The sequence below is a fragment of the Sminthopsis crassicaudata genome, chromosome 3 (genome assembly GCF_048593235.1).
Source record: "Sminthopsis crassicaudata isolate SCR6 chromosome 3, ASM4859323v1, whole genome shotgun sequence".
Lineage (NCBI taxonomy): Eukaryota > Metazoa > Chordata > Mammalia > Dasyuromorphia > Dasyuridae > Sminthopsis > Sminthopsis crassicaudata.
The window spans coordinates 172709779-172729960 of NC_133619.1; the positions used below are offsets into that span (position 1 = coordinate 172709779).

Consider the following 20182-nt stretch of genomic DNA (forward strand, 5'->3'; position numbering starts at 1 on the left):
TATCCTGTTTATTTCAATTTATTCATTTATAAAATGGGATAGAGAAGGAATGATAAACTACCTTAAATATTTGTCTAGAAAAACCCCAAATTCGGTCAGGAAGAATTAGACACAGCTGAACAACATTGTAAACTATTATTATTTCCCTCTTCTCCAATCCGTATCTCTATGCATTGAAGTCTCTTCCAACTTGGATTGAAACTCTTCTATAAAGCTTTCTACAAATCCCTCCACATTGCACTCCCAAGTGAAACTGATCTCTTCCTCCTCAAATTTCTCCCATCTGTTTACCTGGAAAGCCATCTTCTTTGAATTGATCTCATTCTCTTTTGTATCCTAATTATATGTGTATAGATATCTCCTATTAAGTTCTTAAGAAGTGAAGGAACTATGTTATCTATCTCAGTATCCCCAGGGTCTTGCTACAAAAGTTGGTTTGTAAAATGATAATTAAATTAATGTCCTAGGGTAAATGGTAAAAGTATAAATGCAATCTCAATTATTCTTGATAGTTTAAGTCTGTTACAAGCTCTTTTAATTTCTACATTTTTACTTTCTTTTAATTCTAGACTTGTAGAATATGGGGCATATTACATTATTCTTCAACAACATGTAATTTCCTTAGTAGGAGTATTCTCCCGACATACTATATAGCAGGAATTCTTAACATGGTTTTTTTTTAAAATTATGATCCCCTTTTACACTCTGATGTTATACATTCCTCATGTAAATGCTTAAAATAAAGGAAATAAATTTTATTGAAAAACAGTTATAAAAGTATTTTTAAAATAATTTCATTGGCCCCAAGTTAAGAACCTTTTTTGATTAGTGCTTAAGTCCTTTGAGAAGGATGATAATAATGATGATGATGATGATAACAAACACTTATATAGAATTTGTGCTAAGCACTTTATCATTATTATTTAATTTGATGCTTACAACAACCCTAGAAGTTAGATGGGTGATTATATCATCCCCACTTTACAGATGAGGCAAATAGAGGCTAAATGACTTGCTCAGAATCACATAGCTAGTATATATGAGGTCAAATTTGAATCCGGATCTTCCCTACTTCAAGCTCAAAGTGTATTCTGTTGTGCCACTGAGCTGCATGTGCTATCCTTGCCTTATATTTTAAGCTCAAGCTAAGGGCAGTGCTTTTCATATACTGAGTTTAAATGCTTTTTTAAAATTTATTCATTCACTTAATGCAGACAACAGCTTTTCCCTAATTTAATATAAATGAAGGATAGAAAAAAAATATTATTATTTATTTTTAAATCTTTACTCTGTTCCAGGCAGAGTGCTATGTGCATGAATACAAAAATATGAGACACTTTTCTTGTCCTCAAAAACCTTCCATTGTCACAAAGGAAAACAATACATGTAGAAGAGTGATGGACAGGGTCTGAAAACTGATAGGATCAGTGAAAGGAACCATAAAGCAATTAAGTGACTCATCTTTTCTGGACATGTTTTATTTTTTTTATCATGGCTTTTTATTTTGTTAAATATTTCCTAATTAAATGAACAAAAAAAATTTTAACATTCATTCTTTAAAATTTTGACTTAAAATTCTCTCTGTTCTTTGTAACTTCCTCTTACTCCTTGAGAAAACAATTAATATAATGTCAATTATACATGTGCAATCAGACATACATGTTTCCATATTGGCATGTACACATAATTTCATCCCCCTTTAAATAGAAAGAAAGTGGAGAGGGAAAAATATGTTTCAATCTGCACTTAGGATTCATCTATAATCCTGGAGATAGCACTATTTGTCATCATGGTCCTTTGGAATTGTCTTAGATCATTGTCTTGGATCATTGTCTTGATCAGAGAAGCTAAATCTTTCACAGCTGATCATCCTTAAAATATAGCTTTTACCATGTACAATAGTCTCCTGGTGCTGCTCACTTTATCATTATTATTTAATTTGATGCATCACTTTGCATTATATAAATTGTATAAATCTTCCCAAGTTTTTCTGAAACTATTCTGCTTTTCAATGACTCATCTTTTTCATCAATAGTAAAGTTGATTTGATTCCTGTTCCTAGAAAGTGGACATCAAGGAATGGGGCCAACCAAAAAGGGGGGCTCAGCATGGGATGGAGATAGAAAACAACTTGGTTGGCCTTGATCTAAATTAGATATAGAGAAAAATCACTTACTAGAAAAGCAGTGTTCCAGACTGGGAAACCTGGGATTTGAGTTTGGGATGAAGAAGAATGGGATGAAGATAACCAGGGAAAAACTTGTATTAAAATTTTTGAGATCTGTTCCATATTTTTAAAAATGATCACTTTGTAGTGGTACTGATATTGTAGTCTCTCTGACAAGATATTCTATGATGAGAAGGCAGCTGAGTCATGGTGATATAGTTTTAAAAGGAAAACACAACCAGGAAAGGATTTTTTTTCCCTTAAAATAAATTTTATTAAGTATTTCTATCTAGATTGTAAGCTTATTTAAGTTAGAGGCTATCTTTTCTACTCACTTGCTAGCAGATTTACCCATGAATTAAATGTGGATGGTGGTAAAGAAACCTAGATAAAAGTGCAGGACTTCTTACTAGTGAGTCAGTGATACAGCTGTATCATCATTGTGGATAGTAATCACCTATCCAAAGGAAATTGGGCATAGCAAAAGGTTAATAAATGCTACAGTCATGTAGAAAACTGTAATTTGGGATAGAAACTGAGAAGTAAAACAAATGAAAAGCCCAAGAGACAGAGTTTCTGGGTAATTACTAATCAATTTATTAATTATGGATAGCAAATAATAAATTGAAGTCAGTGTTTCTCAGAAACCAGATCCAAATGTTGGTCACTTTAAATGTTTAAATACATTTGGAAATTGGGTTATCTCCAATGGATGGAAATCAACTCTAATTGGTTAAGAATAAGAAAATGAACATTATTATAAGAGGTGGGTTTATGCTAATGAGAAGCTGATGGAGGGTGGGGGGATGGACAAGACAGATCTTGTCACTTTTAGAGAAAGAGACTTGGCTCTACTCAGACCACTCCTGCCTGGGGCAGTGTAGACCACCTCAGTCCTACCTGAGTAAATTGGTGGAGTTGTAGTAATAATTCTACCTAAATAAAATGGTCTGGGTGAAGTGACTTCTTTGGGTAGGGTTAGACATGTCCTTGAGAGACTGGACTTTAAATAAGGGGAAGTAATTTTAAAAAATATCCTTGGGTCCAATATATAAAATTATTTATAATAAGAAAATAATCCTTTTTCTAACTAGGTATATCAGGGGGAGGATGGGAGAAGCGGTTATATTCAACAAAGAATCTTTGAAAAACTCAATTTTTCTACAGCCACAAAGAAAGCAGATCTGGCCTTGTTAGATTTCTAAAAGGATATTCACTGAATTTCTTCCTTAGAAAATCCATTCCCCAAACCTAAAAGTCAGTTTGCCTTATAGTGATGAAAAAAAAAAAAAAAAAAAAAACTTGGTGATAAATATTCTTAAGTTTATCAGTAAATATTTTTGGTAACTACAATGAAATTCAATACATAATGTGCTCTAATTTTAGAGTTATTTTTGGCATTATGGGTTGAATTGATAACAGAAGCTTCTATTGGGGGATACTTAGTATATTTGGTTTTGGGGGTTCTTAGGAATTTGACATCAAATTAACCAATAAGAGGCTCTGAGAACAAGAATTTAGAGTTACTAAAATCAGTAGTGTCTTTCATTCATTTTTCCTGGTCATGTTTCTAAAGTTTCTTGCTATCTCATCTATTTGTACCTGTACATCGAAGTCACAGGGTTGAAGTATAAATCTTGATTTAATTTGGAAATCTTATCAAGATCTTCATAGGATTTCCTTTTTTCTTTCCAAATAAATTTTTATATAAAATCTAGGAAACATAAATGAAGTTCTTACCTTTGGTGAAGCAAGATTTTACTGACTTCAGGTCCATTATATTAGTTGACTATATATAGAAATATAATGTAGAGTATTATATATCATATAATATAGAATATAATAGAATATAATTATAGAAATTTCTTGCTGCTGGATATATATTGTTTATTTTTCCATCTTAGGAATGATTATGGAAAATTTGGCTGAATTTGATTTATGGATTTAGAGCTAGGAGGGATCTTAAAACTATCTCCAGAGATTTTTAAACTATGGTCCATAAACTTTTTTTTAAATGTTTTTGGATAACTATTTCAATATAATTTGCATCTTTTAAATCTCTCTATATTTTATGCATATGAAAATATTATTCTGAACTTGTGTTCATAGGATTCACCAGTCAAAAGAAGCCATGAAACAAAAAGGGTTAAGAACCCCCAATCTAGTTCACTCTCATTTTATAGATGATGAAATTGATACTTAGGTTAACTAACTTTTTCAGTCATACAGATAATAAGTGTTATTTGAACTCAAATCCTTTGACTTGAAATCTATTGACATGGGCAATGTTTCTTAAACTATAGTGGGATTTATAAGAAATATTTTGTGAAAGTTCAAAAACTTTCAAAGAAGCTTGGTGGACTTTATGGATTACTATACAAGAGAAGTTCAATCTTAGATAGTGGTATGAAATTATATTTTTTAAAAGTGTATATTCCATATGTCAATTCTGTCTCAATTCAGTTCTTTTCTCTCTTACTGTAGATTACATTCATATTAGCAAATTGCATTTAGCACATTTAGAAGATGCCTTCTTTCTTAAAGGGTTAGTTTGATGATAAAAATATATTAACAAGGGAAGGGGGATAATAATATGCTCTCAAAGAACATTATATTCTCACCTCCACCTTACCCTCACCAACTTTGTGTCTGCCAATGAAGGCCTACATCCTAATTTCAGACTTAGAAGAAACTCTACGAGAATCTCTACTCAAAAGCAAATAATATAAATAGGGTTTCTATAGATAGAATGTGTTATATTGATCTTATTAATACCTAGAGAAAGCAAAACATAAAAAAAGACTGAAATGTTATTAAATTTTCAAACACACTGTCTTAATTTTATTTATCAATAGATAGACTAAATATTTTGTGGCTTTAGCAGTCAAAATTTAGTAAGTATATCATGAAGTTGCTACTGAGGGGGTGGGAATATGCTAGAAGATGAGTGAGCTCACCAGAAATGCAGCCAAAGCAGAAATTATTCTTGGTAACTGAATGCTAAACACAATTGTTGTATTCTATAAAAGGAATGCTAGTGTTGTCAGCACTCTAAATATTTGTACCCTGGCCTAAATCTTCATTACCTTAACTTGGTTATATCTCTGGTTTTGGTCTTGTTTGTTGTTGTTGTTGTTGTTGTTGTTTTTAATGAATGAAAAAGTCTATATTAAACACTTACTATTTCCCAGGCACTATGCTAAACTCTGGGTAAACAAAAATAAAAGGCATAACATTCCCTACTTTAAAGAATATTATATGTATGTGTGTGTTTAAATAGCTTGTATTGATTTTTTTTATTTTTATATTTCCCCTGCTTCCTGCTTCCCTCTTTCCCCCTGCTCCCACAGAGTCATAGTCATCTCTTATAATAATTTTTTGAAAAGTATGGGGATGGAGTGAAATTTCAGCAAAACTAATCAACATATTGGTAAAATGTGACATTATATATAGTGTTCCACATCTATGTAATACCACCTACCCATCGCTAACACTTTTTTAGATGTCTTCTCATATATCTCTTCTTTGGGACCAAGATTATTCTTTACACTTTTACAACCTTCATTTTTTTTTTTATTTTAGTGGTTCTTTCTATTTAATTTATTATAGCCACTGTGTACATTAATTTCCTTGCTCTGTTTACTTCACGTCTTATCAATCGTGTTCCCATACTTGTTTTTTCATTATAGTTATTGTTTCTTTTAGTATAGTAACAATATTACATGATATTAGTGCACTACAATTTGTGTAGCATTCTGTAATTTATGGGTAACTATTTTGTTTCTAGTTTCTTGCTGTTACCAAAAAGGCTACAAACATTTTGATGTTTATGGAGCTTTTCTTATTACAAATGACTTACTTTCTTATTATAAATTACAAATCTAAATATGTATGCCTGGTAATTGAATTTCTATGCCAAAGGATATATACATCTTAATCATTTTATTTGCATGATTCCAAATTGCTTTTCAGAACAAATAGTAATTCATAGCTCTACTAACACTATTAATATGCCTTTCTTTCCACAACCCCACTGACTTCCTTTCTTTGGCATTCTGTGTCACTTTAATGAGTGTGAAATAAGTCCTCAGGATCATTATTTGTTTTACATTTCTTTGATTTTTAGTGAATTAGAGTATTTTACTAGATTTTTCACTGTTTTCCAAACTCATTTCATCCTTTTCCACCTCTTTGCCTTTACTCATGGCATATCTTTGAAATTCTATCTGCCATCTTCCATTCAAGAGTAAAAAGTGGAATTTTCTTCCCCCCTAAACCACTCACTCTTTATCACTCTTTTTGTACTTCTCTTATATTCTCACACATATTTGTTCCCTACCATCTTTTCTTCCATACTATAAACACATTGAGTAAAAGGAATGTCTTATTTATTTTTGTTTCCCCAACACCTTCTCCATCCCAGATCAGTTGAATTTTCTAAATTTAAAAAAAAATGCAAAATCCTGACTTAGAAAATTAGAAAATATTTATAATGTTGCCAGCCACTGGTTTATCAAAAGATCTGCATAGAAAATAAAGTTGTTGATTTAATAATCCAGCTTTTTATTTTTTCTTGCCATTATCTAAAAATTTAGTTAAAGTAAGCTGCTTGGAACATTGAACATAGATCAGTGATGTCATATCTACTTAGGAAGAGAATAATAATAATGATTTAGCACTGTCTTTTCTCAGGAAGTTTGCTTTTTGAAACATGGCATCATTGCAGCCATTTAAGGTGTAATCATCTAGTGTGTCAATACTTTTATTTGTGGGCAGACATGATTCTGTATCACCTCACAAAATACGTCATTAACAATTCCTTTCCCTAAATAAATAGTGTTAGTTTTACAAATAAAGGTGTAAGTTTGCTCTTGATTCATTAAAAATGACCCAGAAATATTTTAAGTGTTCAGACATAAAACATGACTTTTGTGTTATGCACTGTGTACTTGGATCAAAATAACAAAACAGACAAAGCAGGCAAGAATTTTTCTCTTTACTGTTAATATTTTCTTTTCACTTGCTTGTTTTTGTAGTTTTTTTTTTCACTAAAAACTTTCACTTAAGGGTCTAGGTTTTAAATTTATGAATCTAATCAGTCCAGGGATAAACCAATGAATTTAGTCAGTCCAAAGATACTCACTAACTTGTATTTGGCATTGTGTGCATATTGGCTCCCAAAGAAAAGCATTTCATTTTTAACATTTTTTAATGTTAACTCTAAAACTTTAAAATTATTCTATCATGCATCTTTTATCTACATTTATGTATAGAATATATATGCTATACATACTGTATTAATATCTGATTGAGGTGAAAGTATGAATTGTGTTTTTATACTTTGTACTAGTATTACTTTAAGTTTTGTTTTCAGAAATAATTTACATGTTATCAATAACTGAATGTGATAAGGTCTAGATTTTGGGGTTCCAGTTCAGTCAGGGAGTTAAATGATAAGGTTAGTGGCAGGTTTGGAGTTCAGGGAACCAAATGAAAAGGTTTGGCTCCCTTAAATCCCCTTTAAGATTAGTGCAGGGTAAGGAGTTGTGGGAACCCCTGTGATGCAGAGATCCTTCATAAAGGAATTTATGAACCCAAAAAGCTAGACTGATAAAAAGAAGTTTATTATAGGTATTGGGAAGTCAGCCTTTGCTATGCATGAATAGAAAGGCTGAATTCCTTAATGGCAAGGTCCCAATAGGGGAATAAAGTCTTGTTAGGGAGGATATGTTATGAGGATAAAAAGAGGGTAACACTGAAAGAGAATATTCCAGCAGGAGAGTTTGCTGCTATGCCAGGAAGAGAGAGAGTTTACTTGGCATAGCATATTAGGTCCTCTGCAAAGATTGAGCCCCAAGTTGCCCTGTTTATAAGGAAATCTGAGACAGAAGTTTCAGTTGAATGAGATTCCCTCAATGCTGTCACTGCCCCCAAGCCTAGATGAGACCACTTACTGGGAGTCGTTTTGAGCCAACAATAGGAGTAGAAAATCTTGGAATTAAATACTTCAACTAGTCTCTCCAAGATAAACCACTTAATATCTTGATTCCTTGTGGCAGGTCTCCCAGAGAAGGATTCAAGGAGAATTTCTTGTTGAAGGAGTTTTCAGAGAGTTTCATCAAATGGAGGAATAATCTACTCAGTCTTTAGCTCAGATTTCTATGTAATATAAGACAACAGTAACTTTTCACTATGCTTTTTGAGCATAGCCAAATCAAACCCCTAAAACTTTTAGAATAAAGATTGATCACCCTGACAGTGAATTAGTTTGTTGTTGTTATTGGAGTTTTTTGTTTGTTTGTTTGTTTTGGTTTGGTTTGGTTTTTGGTGGCCATATCAACTAATATTAAAAAAAACCCTGAAACTTGATAAGTTAGGGTGGGGGTAGTTGGTGGTAATTGCCCCCAAGTTACCATTTAATAGGAGCTCCAATCAAATAATTTCATTTAAAAAGTATTTATTGAGAAAGTTACATTCACAGCATTGCTCTAGGTCACTTTAAAAGATGCTGAAAACCATATGAGAAATGGTTCTTGCATTCAGTGCCTTTATAATTTACATGAGAAAATAAGGTGCTTCATGAACATTTGAATAACAATACAAAGCAAAATATTAAAAACTGGATAAGTGGTACTAGTAGGAAAGTGAATTCTATAGGACTTTAGAGGAGGAAGAGATGATTGTCAATTGGAAAATTTGAGGAAGATTCAATTGGAGCCTTTCTGGGAAGAGTAAGGACCTGGTAGAAGTACAGAAGGACCAAAGGTATGAAGGCTTGAATGAATAAAATATGTAAATAGGTCAAATTGGAGGAAATATAGCTGAAACTACTGGTTAAAATGAGAATGTGGCAATTAGCTGTTAATTTTTTTTTTAATTTTTTCTGTTTCCTTTGTCACAGATAAGAGAGTTGTCTGAGTAAGGGAATCTTATTTTTGTTATTATTGTTGCCTTTGATGTTTTTTGCCTATATGTCTAGGATTGTACATTTCCATAAATGTATGGAAGGAAATATGTTTGAAGCAAAACAAAATGAAGGACATTTTAATTTGTGACCAAGGATTTGGGGAGGGAGTTGGTAAGCCTTTTTTTTTTTCCTTTTGGTAAAGTATTTTTACTTCTCTGTGCTTCTTGGCTCCAAAAGCACTTTCCTGCTTTAATTAGCAGAATTTTCCACATAGGCTGCCCTGATGCATAGGAACCCTTTGGGGAAACCTCAGATACTAATATCATGACGTCATCTACCAACCACGTTGTTGTCTTTTCTATTGCTCGTAGATTGAGACTGAACCTTATAGATTGGCTTTTCTATAGTAATTAAAGTTGCAATCAAATTATGCAGTTAATTGATTTCACTCGTAATTGTCATGTTCCTTAATTCTCTTGAAGAAATTGGGGAAGTAGGATAGAAGTGGGGTATTTTTCTTTGCCAGTCAGCTTTCAAGGAAGTGATCATTTCTTTAAGAAGAATTTCTTCATCCAACCCTGCTTTTGGCTACATCAAACATGCAAATACCTTGGGGATTGGGCTTGTTCAGTGAGGCAGCAGAAGAAGCAAAAGAGCGAGATAATGAGCTGAAATGGATTTCAGGTTTTCCCTGTTCTCTCTGTAGAAAATCAGTTTGTTGGCTTTTATGAATCCAAGTGGAGCCAGAAGGCATTCAGTCACAGTAAAACAATGAAATTTTTGCACTCCAAGAGGCATAGAACTTTCATTCTCACCATTACCACCCCCCACTCTTACCAAATCCTCCTCCCCCCCAATCCTAGCTTACCTTTGTGTGATTGGAAATGCTCAGCTAAACTACATTCATGTGAAAAACATGAGATTTTTTTATGGGACAATGAGCTTAATAGCTTCCCCCCTCAAAAAAAAAAAAAAAGTCAGTACTTGGCCCATTAATAAAAACTTAGGATTTATAATGAAGGAGGAAATAGTCTTCTGAACTCTGAACCAGACAGAGCCCACATAAGAGTACTGTATTCAATTTTAAGTGCTGTGTTTTAGCAGGGATGTCAATATACTAGAATATGTCCAGAGTGACTAGGATGCTGGTAAAACTTTAGGCCACATGAAAATCAGTGATAGAACCATGGTTATTTAGGCTCACAAAACAAAAGCATAAAAAAAGATGGGATAGTTCTTTTCAAATATTTGAAGAATTGTTGCTTAGAAGTATCAAACTTGTTTTCCTTAAACTAGTAGGTGTAACGTTATAGTATTTTCTGAGAAGTATATTTCAATTCAATATAAGAGAGAATTTCCAGAGATGTCTTAAAAAATAGAAGGGAGGCATTTAGGAAGACAATGAATTTTCCATCCCTGGGACACTTTAGAATGAAGGTTGTATGACCACTTGGTATGGCAATGGAAGATACAGCAGTTGATATAGATGCTTTCTAAAATCCTTTTTAATTTTAAAAGTTTACAATTCTACTCTTCTCTGTTGTTATTAAGAGAACTTATATATCTCTGTCTAGTGGTAATTTTGTATTTCAAAGTTGTATCCCTACAAACTAAAAAAAAGCTTTTCAGTCCATTTAATTTTCTAATAGATAACTGGTCACACTTGGAGTTGATATATAGATACTTCTAATAGTATCCACTAGTGAACTAAAGGACTCTGTGTCTTCTACTACAATATTTTAATGGACAGTGATCAAGAAAAACTTTTCTTGAGTTTATTGTATTCTGCTTACTATGCAGCCAATATGATGTATTTTCATTTGAATCACAAAAGTACAATATGACCGCTTACTCCAAATTACCTATTTGTATTGAGCCATGCAGAACTGTTGTTTAAACATGTAAATATCTGTGGTTGTTTGGTCATGTCAAGGTATCCAATTTTTCATGACTCCATTTGAATGTTTTTTTTTTTGTTTGTTTTTGGCAAAGATACAGAAGTGGTTTGCCTTTCCTTCTCCAGTTAATTTTATAGATGAGGAAATGGAAGCAAACAAGGTTAAGTGGCATAACTGGTAAGTGTCTGAGGTCAGATTTGAACTCAGAAAAATGAATCTTCATGATTCTAAGCCCAGTGCTCTATCCACTACACCTCCTAGCTGCCCCAAATATAAACATCAGCCCATTAAAATTAGTTTGCTCAAAATAACATCTAAATCATCTAATAATGAGGCTACTTAATATAATTTTTCTTTATTCAATTGTATGTTTACCACCCAAAACCTATAGTAAATTGTATGTCTCAGGCCTCTTTTGCTTAAACTAATGTTCCATTATTTATCCATGAGGAAATGTTTAATAAGCACTTAGTGTGAATCCATTGGGAAGCTACATGTTGCAATAAATAGAGTGCTAGGTCTGGAGTCAGGAATCCAGATTCATCTTCCTGAATTAAAATAAACTCTGGTCTAAGATACTTACTACTTGTGTGATCCTGAATAAGTCATTTACCTCTGTTTGCCTCAGTTTGCTCATCTGAGAAATGATCTGGAGAAGGAAAAAACAAATAACTTTGGCATTTATGTCAAGCAAACTCAAAATGGTGTCATGAATAGTTGGACATGACTGAATAACAACATGGATCAAATGCTGTGTTAGGGATTCTGGGGGAGGGGAACCAAAAAAGATACAACTTAAGTGCTTAGAAAATACTTTATGATATTTTCTGAATTGGTATTTTAAAAATTATTGTTGGAGTTTTAAATGTGCCCTAAAACTGCAGTAGCTTATATTGTTTACAAGCAATGTTTTCTTCTTATAGGCATCTTTCCCAGGGAACCTACAACTTGTCCTGGTTCTACGACCAACAGGATTTTTACAGCGGACTCTCTCAGACATAGCTTTCAAATTCAATAGAGATGAATTTAAAATGAAGGTACCTGTAAGTATTTCAATATTTGAGTTTTTCCCCTTAAAATGTGCTTGAGAGGAAAGGAATCTTTTCCTTCAACACCAATGGAAATTGCTTAAAGTATTAATTAACAATTATTATACATTGTTTTGAAAAGATTCTGGATACTTATTTTCCAAGGAGGATCCTAAGAATAACATAAAAGAGATTTGGAAAAGTGTTTGGAAATAGAACTGGAAAAAAAAAATGCTACCAAGTAAATACTACACAAAATCTTTATAAATAAAGGCATCTGACACTCTGGGATTTTTGTGAATAGTATGTTCTGTGTTTCTAGTATGAAAACAGCCTTAGAGTTAAATACCATAATATGTCTGGTATGGTAAACCTCATGAAAGCAAAAGCCTTTGCTTTAGATTTCCTATACATCATCATTTGGCATAATTTGAGTGGTTAGAGTTCATATTAATCAAATAGACAGATATCATTTCAAGGTACAAAGTTCCAGGTTCTTTAGAGTCTTCTATACTTCTTAGGCCCTATTGAGCAAGAACATTTTCATTTTTATAATCCTCATAATGAATAAAAAATCTTTTCTACCAGTAATTAGATTAAGCTCTGTTTAATATTTGACAAGTAAGCCACATCAAGAACTATTTTTACATGTGTACTTGTTCATGAGAAGGAACTGGTTTCCTTTACAAAATGACACTATTATGTCATATTAATTGGTAGTCAAGAGACAAGTCTCAAGTTATATTAACATTGAACTCACTGGCCTTTTTTTAACCTGCTGAGTCATCATTAAAATTTTTTTCTTTCTGGCTCATGTATAGATGTTACTTGAGACCCTGGTGACCAACAATTCACTTCCAAAATTTCCAGTGTATCTACAACTTTAGAAGGTGACACACTAGAAAGAAAATGATTAATAAATGGAATTGCTTCATGCTCATACTTAATTGTTGATAATGACTATTTTTATTAAGTATATACTGGGTGCTAGTGTTGACACAGAAAACTTAAGATTGGGATTCTAATTCATTGTTGATGAAACTGCAAACTAATCAAACATTTCTGGAGAGCAATATGGAATTATGCACAGAGAGTTATAAAACTAGATAAACCCTTTGATCCTGCAATACCATTATTAGTTCTGTTTTCCAGGGGAAAGAACTTCTATTTCTAAAATACTTATAGCAGAAAAAGAACTGGAAATCAAAAGGTTGCCCATCAGTTGGAGAATGCTTAAACAAGTTGTGGTATATAATTGTGATAGAACATTATTCTCCTGTAAGAAATGATAAGTAGATTGATTTTTATATAAACATGATTAGATTTACATGAAATGAGGAAGAGTGAAATGAACTGAACCAAGAGCATCTTGACAAAGTAACAGCAATATTGTTCTAAGAACAATTTAGCATGACTAAGTCATTTTGAGTATTATAAATGCTCAAATCAGCTAGAAAGGACGTATGAAAAAAAGATGCTATCCACATCCAGAGAAGGAATTGATAAATAGAAATATGCATAATGTGATTCTCTATCATGCTCACTTTTGCTCACACACACACATACACACTAGTAGCCTTCTCTAAGTAAGAGTGTGTGTGTGTGTGGGGGGGGAAGTGTTCAGCAGAGAACAAAAGAAAAATTTTAAGGTAGCACAGAAAAGCCAAGATAGCTTTAAAAATAATGTGTAGCATATATTATATAGTTTTTCTAATAAACAGTGTAAAATGGAAATTAATGGTTTTACATTGTATCATATTTTTATATTGTGCTAGTTGTCTTTTTTTCTTTTTGTATTTAAGTTCAAAATAAGTGAACAGTTTTAAGAAATCTAAAATAAAGGAATTTAGAAAAATTTCCACAAAAATGCATGAATGAGAAACAAAGGAAAGTTTCTTTGACTATTTTTCTCTGGGTTAAGTTTGCTTGAAGGACACTAAAGAATGGAGTAGAAGGACAAAAATGGAGGCTGACTAAATCTCTTTTAGAGAGTTCCATTCTTAAAATTAATGCATTTTCTTCTGATTTCCTAATATGAATTATGCTATTTTTAATCACAAGGAATAGTTAACAATAGCCAGGGTGGTAATACAGAACAGATGTGAAATAGAATTAAGGATCTATTTTGGAAGACTTGATATCTTACAGAGCAATGTTTTGTTTTGGTTTGATTTGGTTTTTTTATTTGAAATCTTGAGGTTTGATTAAATGGGAAAAAGAGAAAAAATTACACAGCAAAAACTGAAAATAAGCCATGGATAATTTGGTTCTGATTTTACTAATGAAAATCCTTCCTCTCTTAACTGTTTTTGTACAGAGAAATCATTTAAACATCACAATTTTAAATATTACATTTAAATACCACACATTTTTGATGTGTAGATTGGATATAAGTTCCTTGAGGACAGGAACTGTTCCAGTTTTGCATTTGTATCCTTAGCATGCTGCCTACTATATAGTAGATACTACTCTAGAATTGTAGATCTAGAACTGGAAGGGACCTCAAAAACTATTCACTCCAACTATCTAATATTACAGATGAGGAAACAGGTTAAAAGAAAATAGTTTTTCGCACAGATGATCCTTGTTGACTTGTTGAAATGTGAAAACTGCTAAAGCATTTGCTACATCTATTTTGCATTATTTAGCTCATATTTGGGGTGTTGTATAGATAATAATTGGTACCCGAAAAAATTGTACCATTTTCCTCTGCAAAGGGTATATGTAAATTGACCTTTTTCAAACTTAAGTTATTATTTTAATCTGTTTACTTTGCAACAATGAAGACATTTTCCATGATAGATTATTGTATCAGTTCTATAGATAGATGTTCTATTTGTGGGTTTTGCTTTGTTTTCTTTTTCTAGATCATAATGCTTAGTTCAGTACCAGAATTGCAGAGTTATATTGACAAAACACAGCTGACAGAAGATTTTGGTGGGACCTTGGACTATTGCCATAGCAGGTGGCTATCTCACCGCACAGTAAGTGACCTTTCTGATATGTTTTGGTGGTCTAGGGAGGAAAGGGTTTTTTCTTAATTACATGTTTACCATGTAGCCCCGCTTCTGTATCATGGTATTAACTTTTCCCAAACATGTTCATATTATTAATAAAAGTTTTACTTCCAAAAGAATGAGGAGATGGTCTCAATGGAACTTAGTCATCTTTAAAGAAATAACATGAGTAATATAACTTTGAGGAGTGGTTTTCTGCCAGGCTTACAGGCAAAAGGCATGTGTTGTTGTTTTGTGTGTGTGTGTGTGTGTGTGTGTGTGTGTGTGTGTGTGTATGTGTATGAGAGAGAGAGAGAGAGAGAGAGAGAGAGAGAGAGAGAATGAGAAGATTAGAGCTTAAGCACACGTGGTCATTCTGTTCCTAGCAGAGAGATGAGAGAGAGAAGTCAAGTACAGAATTTCTCTGAATTTTGATATATTATGTTAGAAGTGTGCGTGGTATGAATCTGGGAGGGAAAAAAAGCATGCAGTCAAGGAACGAATGGTGAAGGTACTTGTCTGTGAACATATTGTTGATCAGATTTTCCTTTTGGAATGAAGTGATGTTTAATTTGTTACTTATTATAAGATCTGTGTCTCATTTTAAAATAGAAGCCTTGTTGTGTGCATAGAATGTTTTATGATAGTCTTTTTATTTTCTTTATTTCAAAAGGCTATTGAAAATTTCGCCCTAATGGTTAAGCAAACAGCTCAAATGCTACAGTCCTTTGGGACAGAACTAGCCGAGACAGAATTACCTAATGATGTGCAATCAACTAACTCCATTCTTTCAGCACACACAGAGAAGAAAGGCAAAATGAAGGTAAGTGAAGGATGGGAAGGGGTAGGGCTTACTGAGGTTAAACACTAAAGGGCTCTGATCATTCAAAGAGAGCCATTCAAGAGGAAAGGAGCATGATTTTCTTGATTATATCAAGTATGAGGCTGAAACGTGTTTCAGAAAGCCACTGCTTATTAGCTTTCCACTCTTGGAGACTGAGGATTCATATTTATCTTTAACACAGAAAGCACACTTTTAAAATCTCTGATATAAAAAGGACAGCCTCAGTAGAATGTAGATTGAAACATGTTCTTGTGGTGGTATCAAATGGTAACAAATCCTTTGCATCAAGTAATGATGAAATCTGCAAAGAATTATATAGTAAGAATTACTTACAAATTCTTACAAAGAATTATAAGTAAGATTTGAAGAACTTTTTCCTCAAAAATGATTCATAGCGATAGTAACTGAGTCTATTGATTAATTTATGGACATCTAATGTTCACCAGTAAATTTTAAAGGTAATATTCCTATAGTACCTTAAGGTAGAGATAAGACTGGCAGGTAGGAGATGTGTTTTATGGCAATTTCAGAAATCCAAGGTTGCTTTCATCTCCCTTTGTTGTCTTCTTCCTATTTTGTATAAATTAATTTTTTGGCATAAGCTTACTGATATAACACTGGCTATGTTATTTGCTTTGAAATAGCAGTCATTGCTCTTGGTGTAGAGGCTTTTCTAAGGAAGATTCACTCATATATCACCAAATATGAAGCCATATCTAGCTTAAAGCAATATCTTACTCCACCTAGTAAGAAATTACTGAAGGCAGTGTGTTAGACAACCCAGATTCCTGCCCCCTTTTTTAACACTATGTGGTGTGTAATGGGTGAGTCAGTGTTAATAAATGAAAGTATTTCTTTTCAAGTATTTTGCATCAATAAAATCACAACCCAGGTTTAAAAGGTTGCTTGCATGAGCTCTACTTCACAGTATTGTTGTCAAGAAAGTACTTTGTAAATTTCAAAGCACTACATAAATGAGAACTGGTATTATCATCCAGATGTTTGCATAATTTCTTTCCCCCCCAATTTGTTTTTTAATGGAAATGTCGAGGGAAAATACTCCTTAGAGCTGAACTTGTGCTTAACTTCCTAGTAAATTTATGCTAGCTTTTGTTTGTTCACCAGAAAGAATTATGAGTGAGTTTTTATGCCAACCAGAGTTTCACATAGATTCCCAACAGACTTGGCTGATTTGCAATACCCAAGGGTCTTTCTAGACATGTAACTGTATTTTCTTTAGACTTGGATTCTTGTTCTAGCTTTGCCACTAAGAAGGAATAAAATAGTTTTTTATTAAGTACCTACTATGTGCAAGGTACTATGCTAAGTACTTCACAAATATTTCAGCCTCACAACCCATATAAAAGATAAGTTATTATTATCACTATTTTACAAGTAAGAAAACTACGGCAAACAAAAGATCAGTTCTTTTTGCCAGGGTCACAAAGTTAACTGAGGCTAGATTTGAACTCAGGTCTTCCTGACCAAGCCCAGTGCTTAACCAACTATGCCACGTAGCTGCTTAGCTAGTTGAATGACCTTGGTCAAGTAATGTTTTCTCCATAATAAAAATTTAAAGATTTCCTTAGATAATTTCTTTTAAAAATTTGTTTTATTTTTTTTTAATTATATTATTGATATGTATAGCCTGCAAACCACTAGGTGGTGCAGTGGATAGAAAACAGAGCTTGGAATCAGAAAGATTTATCTTCCTAAATTCAAATCTAGCCACAGACTAATTGTCTGACTTCACCTGTAAAATGAGCTGGAGAAGGAAATGGCAAACCACTCCAGTATCTTTACCAAGGAAATTCAAATGGAGTCACAAAGAGTTGTACAGTAGTGACAAAGACTGAAGAACAAAAAGAATCTGGCACATAGTAGGCACTTAATAAGTGCTTGTTGATTGATTGCTCTATAATATATTCCCAACTTTCCTCTTCACTTCTTGTATGATATTGAGCAATTCATCTTATTCCTCTGAGCTTGAAAGTTTCTGCATAAATAAATTGAAAAGTTAGGCCACTTGATCACTATAGTCTTTTCTGACTGAAAATTCAATGATTCCATAAAATTATTCAACTAGGTAATTTCTTTGTTAGTGTCAATACCACTAATATTGTCACAGTCCTTTATAATTTTTCCCTGCTTTCCATTCCATTCTTTAAATTGGCTCTTTCAGATTTGATTAGCTAATAGCTTAAGTTCTAATGATTAATTATATTTTAAATGCTGAATCTCTAAAACTCTGATGAACAAATTTGAATGAAATGATGTCTTTCCACAGGAAGATATGATGTTAGCATTAAAAGAGGGACACACTATCCTTGAAAGCATTAGAGAGCCACTGGCCAAGAATCCTGAGTACAATCTAAATCAAGATCAGCTTGACAATCAAACCACAGTGCAGAGGTGAGAGGAGCTGGGAAATGTTTATGGATGTTTTTCTTCCTTTTCTTTTTAAATAATTTTTATTTCAATTGACAAGTATTTAATCTCTTTTCTTTTTAACTCTTTTCTTGGATCAACTGGGGGTGGGGAATCTTATAACAAATATACATGGTCAAATTTTACTTAATTCAAGAGATTTTAGAAAGGTGTTCACATTTGCAAAGGAAACTAAATGCTGCTTGAGTAACCAGGTAGATAGAGGCCAAATTATACAGTGGCAAAGTGTAGCAAACTGGTTATGATCTGGAGAAATGGATTCTAGTCTCTGTGTTGAATGTATCTCTGAGTGACTGAGCAATTCACTGATTCTCTCTGAGCTTCAAGGCTTTCATTTGTAAAAAGAAGAGATTAGAAATTACTTCTAGCACTACAATCTATGCTTTTATGAAATTGTAGGCACATATCCCTCTGAATTCCAAAAGAAACATCCTTTTGTAATTCAGGATTTTCCTTGAAATGGAAACCACTAAATTATAAAACTGGGAGAATTATTTGTGATTCCAAACAACAATAAGAATAATGTCTTGGTTTACTGTCCTCCTGTTTCTTCCTCTTTCAAAGTATTTTTGCATTTACTTTCTCCTTTGAACTTATAGTATCCCTTTGGAGTAAGAGAATCATATTTTTTTTCAGTTAATAGAAAGGGAATCAATCACTTAGCAGATATTTCTAGGTGAGTTTCTAGGTCAGTAACCAACTCACATTTTTAAGTTAGATGTTTTAAATTGAAAAGCTACATGATGTATTAGACACTGGATCACTACATTTGATCTCCCAGCAATGCAACTGTAGGCAAATCATATAAGATAAATACTTTGGAAGCTATTAATTACTATTTATAAATTAGATTAGATTAGAGAAGTCAAACGTGTTCTAGCTGCAAAATCCCCAAATTTGGCCAGAACCCAGATTAAAATGTAATGGGAAAATTTTTAACAGAGTAAAATTTTAAAATATAATACAACATGAATAATGTTAATTTGTGGTTTTCTAAATCAGTCTGGAAATGCAGAGATCTATATCTTTTTGCTTTAAAATGAAAATGCTTTTGTACCCATATTTATAATTCATCCTTTTCATTATCACTCAGCATGAAATAAAACAAAAAACCAAAACCTTCATAGTAAACATGCATAATTTAGCAAAATAAATTCCCACATTGGGTATGTATTTTAAAGTCATCATCTCTCTGATGATGGTGAGTAACATTTGCCATCAGTTCTTTGGACTAATTATTTATCATTACCTTGACCAGAGTTCTCAGGCTTTCAAAGTTGTTTTTTCTACAAACTTGTCATAGTACAAATCCTTCTCCTTGTTCCAATCACTTTATTATGCATCAATTCATGAAGGTCTTCCCACTGTATTATGATATTGCTCTCCAAGTTCTTGGAACAAAGGTTCAAGGTCCTTCACCATATCATAACATGGTATAACACAATTTAAAATCATATAAATATAGTCTTATAATATGACATTATTTCTATGGTGCTTTAAGATTACAGTGCTTTACAAATATAATCTTACTTTTATTCTTAAAACAATACTGGAAAATAAGTGCTTATTATAATATTCTTTTTACAAGTGAGAAAATTAAGGCTAAGGGAATTATTTAGCTAATAAATTATATAGCTAATACTTCAGAGAGGCAGGATTTGAACACAGCTCCACCATGGTTTCAATGATTTCTAAAGTGACCAAGTTTTCATCTATGTAAATATATAAGTAATCTTATTAATCTGTTGCCAGCAGGGCCTAGAAGGGTTTTTTAAGTCTTAGATTTTTCTATGCCAGATCATTTGTATGCTTGTTCTGATTAGATTAGTTTCCCACAGTCATCAAAGTGGAGCCTAATGTCCTTTAAATAGAACCAAATGGTGGGTACCAGGGA

At 32.7% G+C, this 20182-nt stretch overlaps 1 protein-coding gene across 1 annotated transcript in view; it reads left to right on the plus strand.

Moving 5' to 3' along the window:
* MCF2L (MCF.2 cell line derived transforming sequence like) overlaps positions 1-20182 on the plus strand; it is a 208183-nt gene that overhangs the window by 147376 nt on the left and 40625 nt on the right. Inside the window, 4 exon segments of the mRNA XM_074299566.1 lie at positions 11896-12015; positions 14868-14984; positions 15670-15819; positions 18128-18252. Coding sequence (XP_074155667.1) covers positions 11896-12015; positions 14868-14984; positions 15670-15819; positions 18128-18252 — 512 coding nt within the window.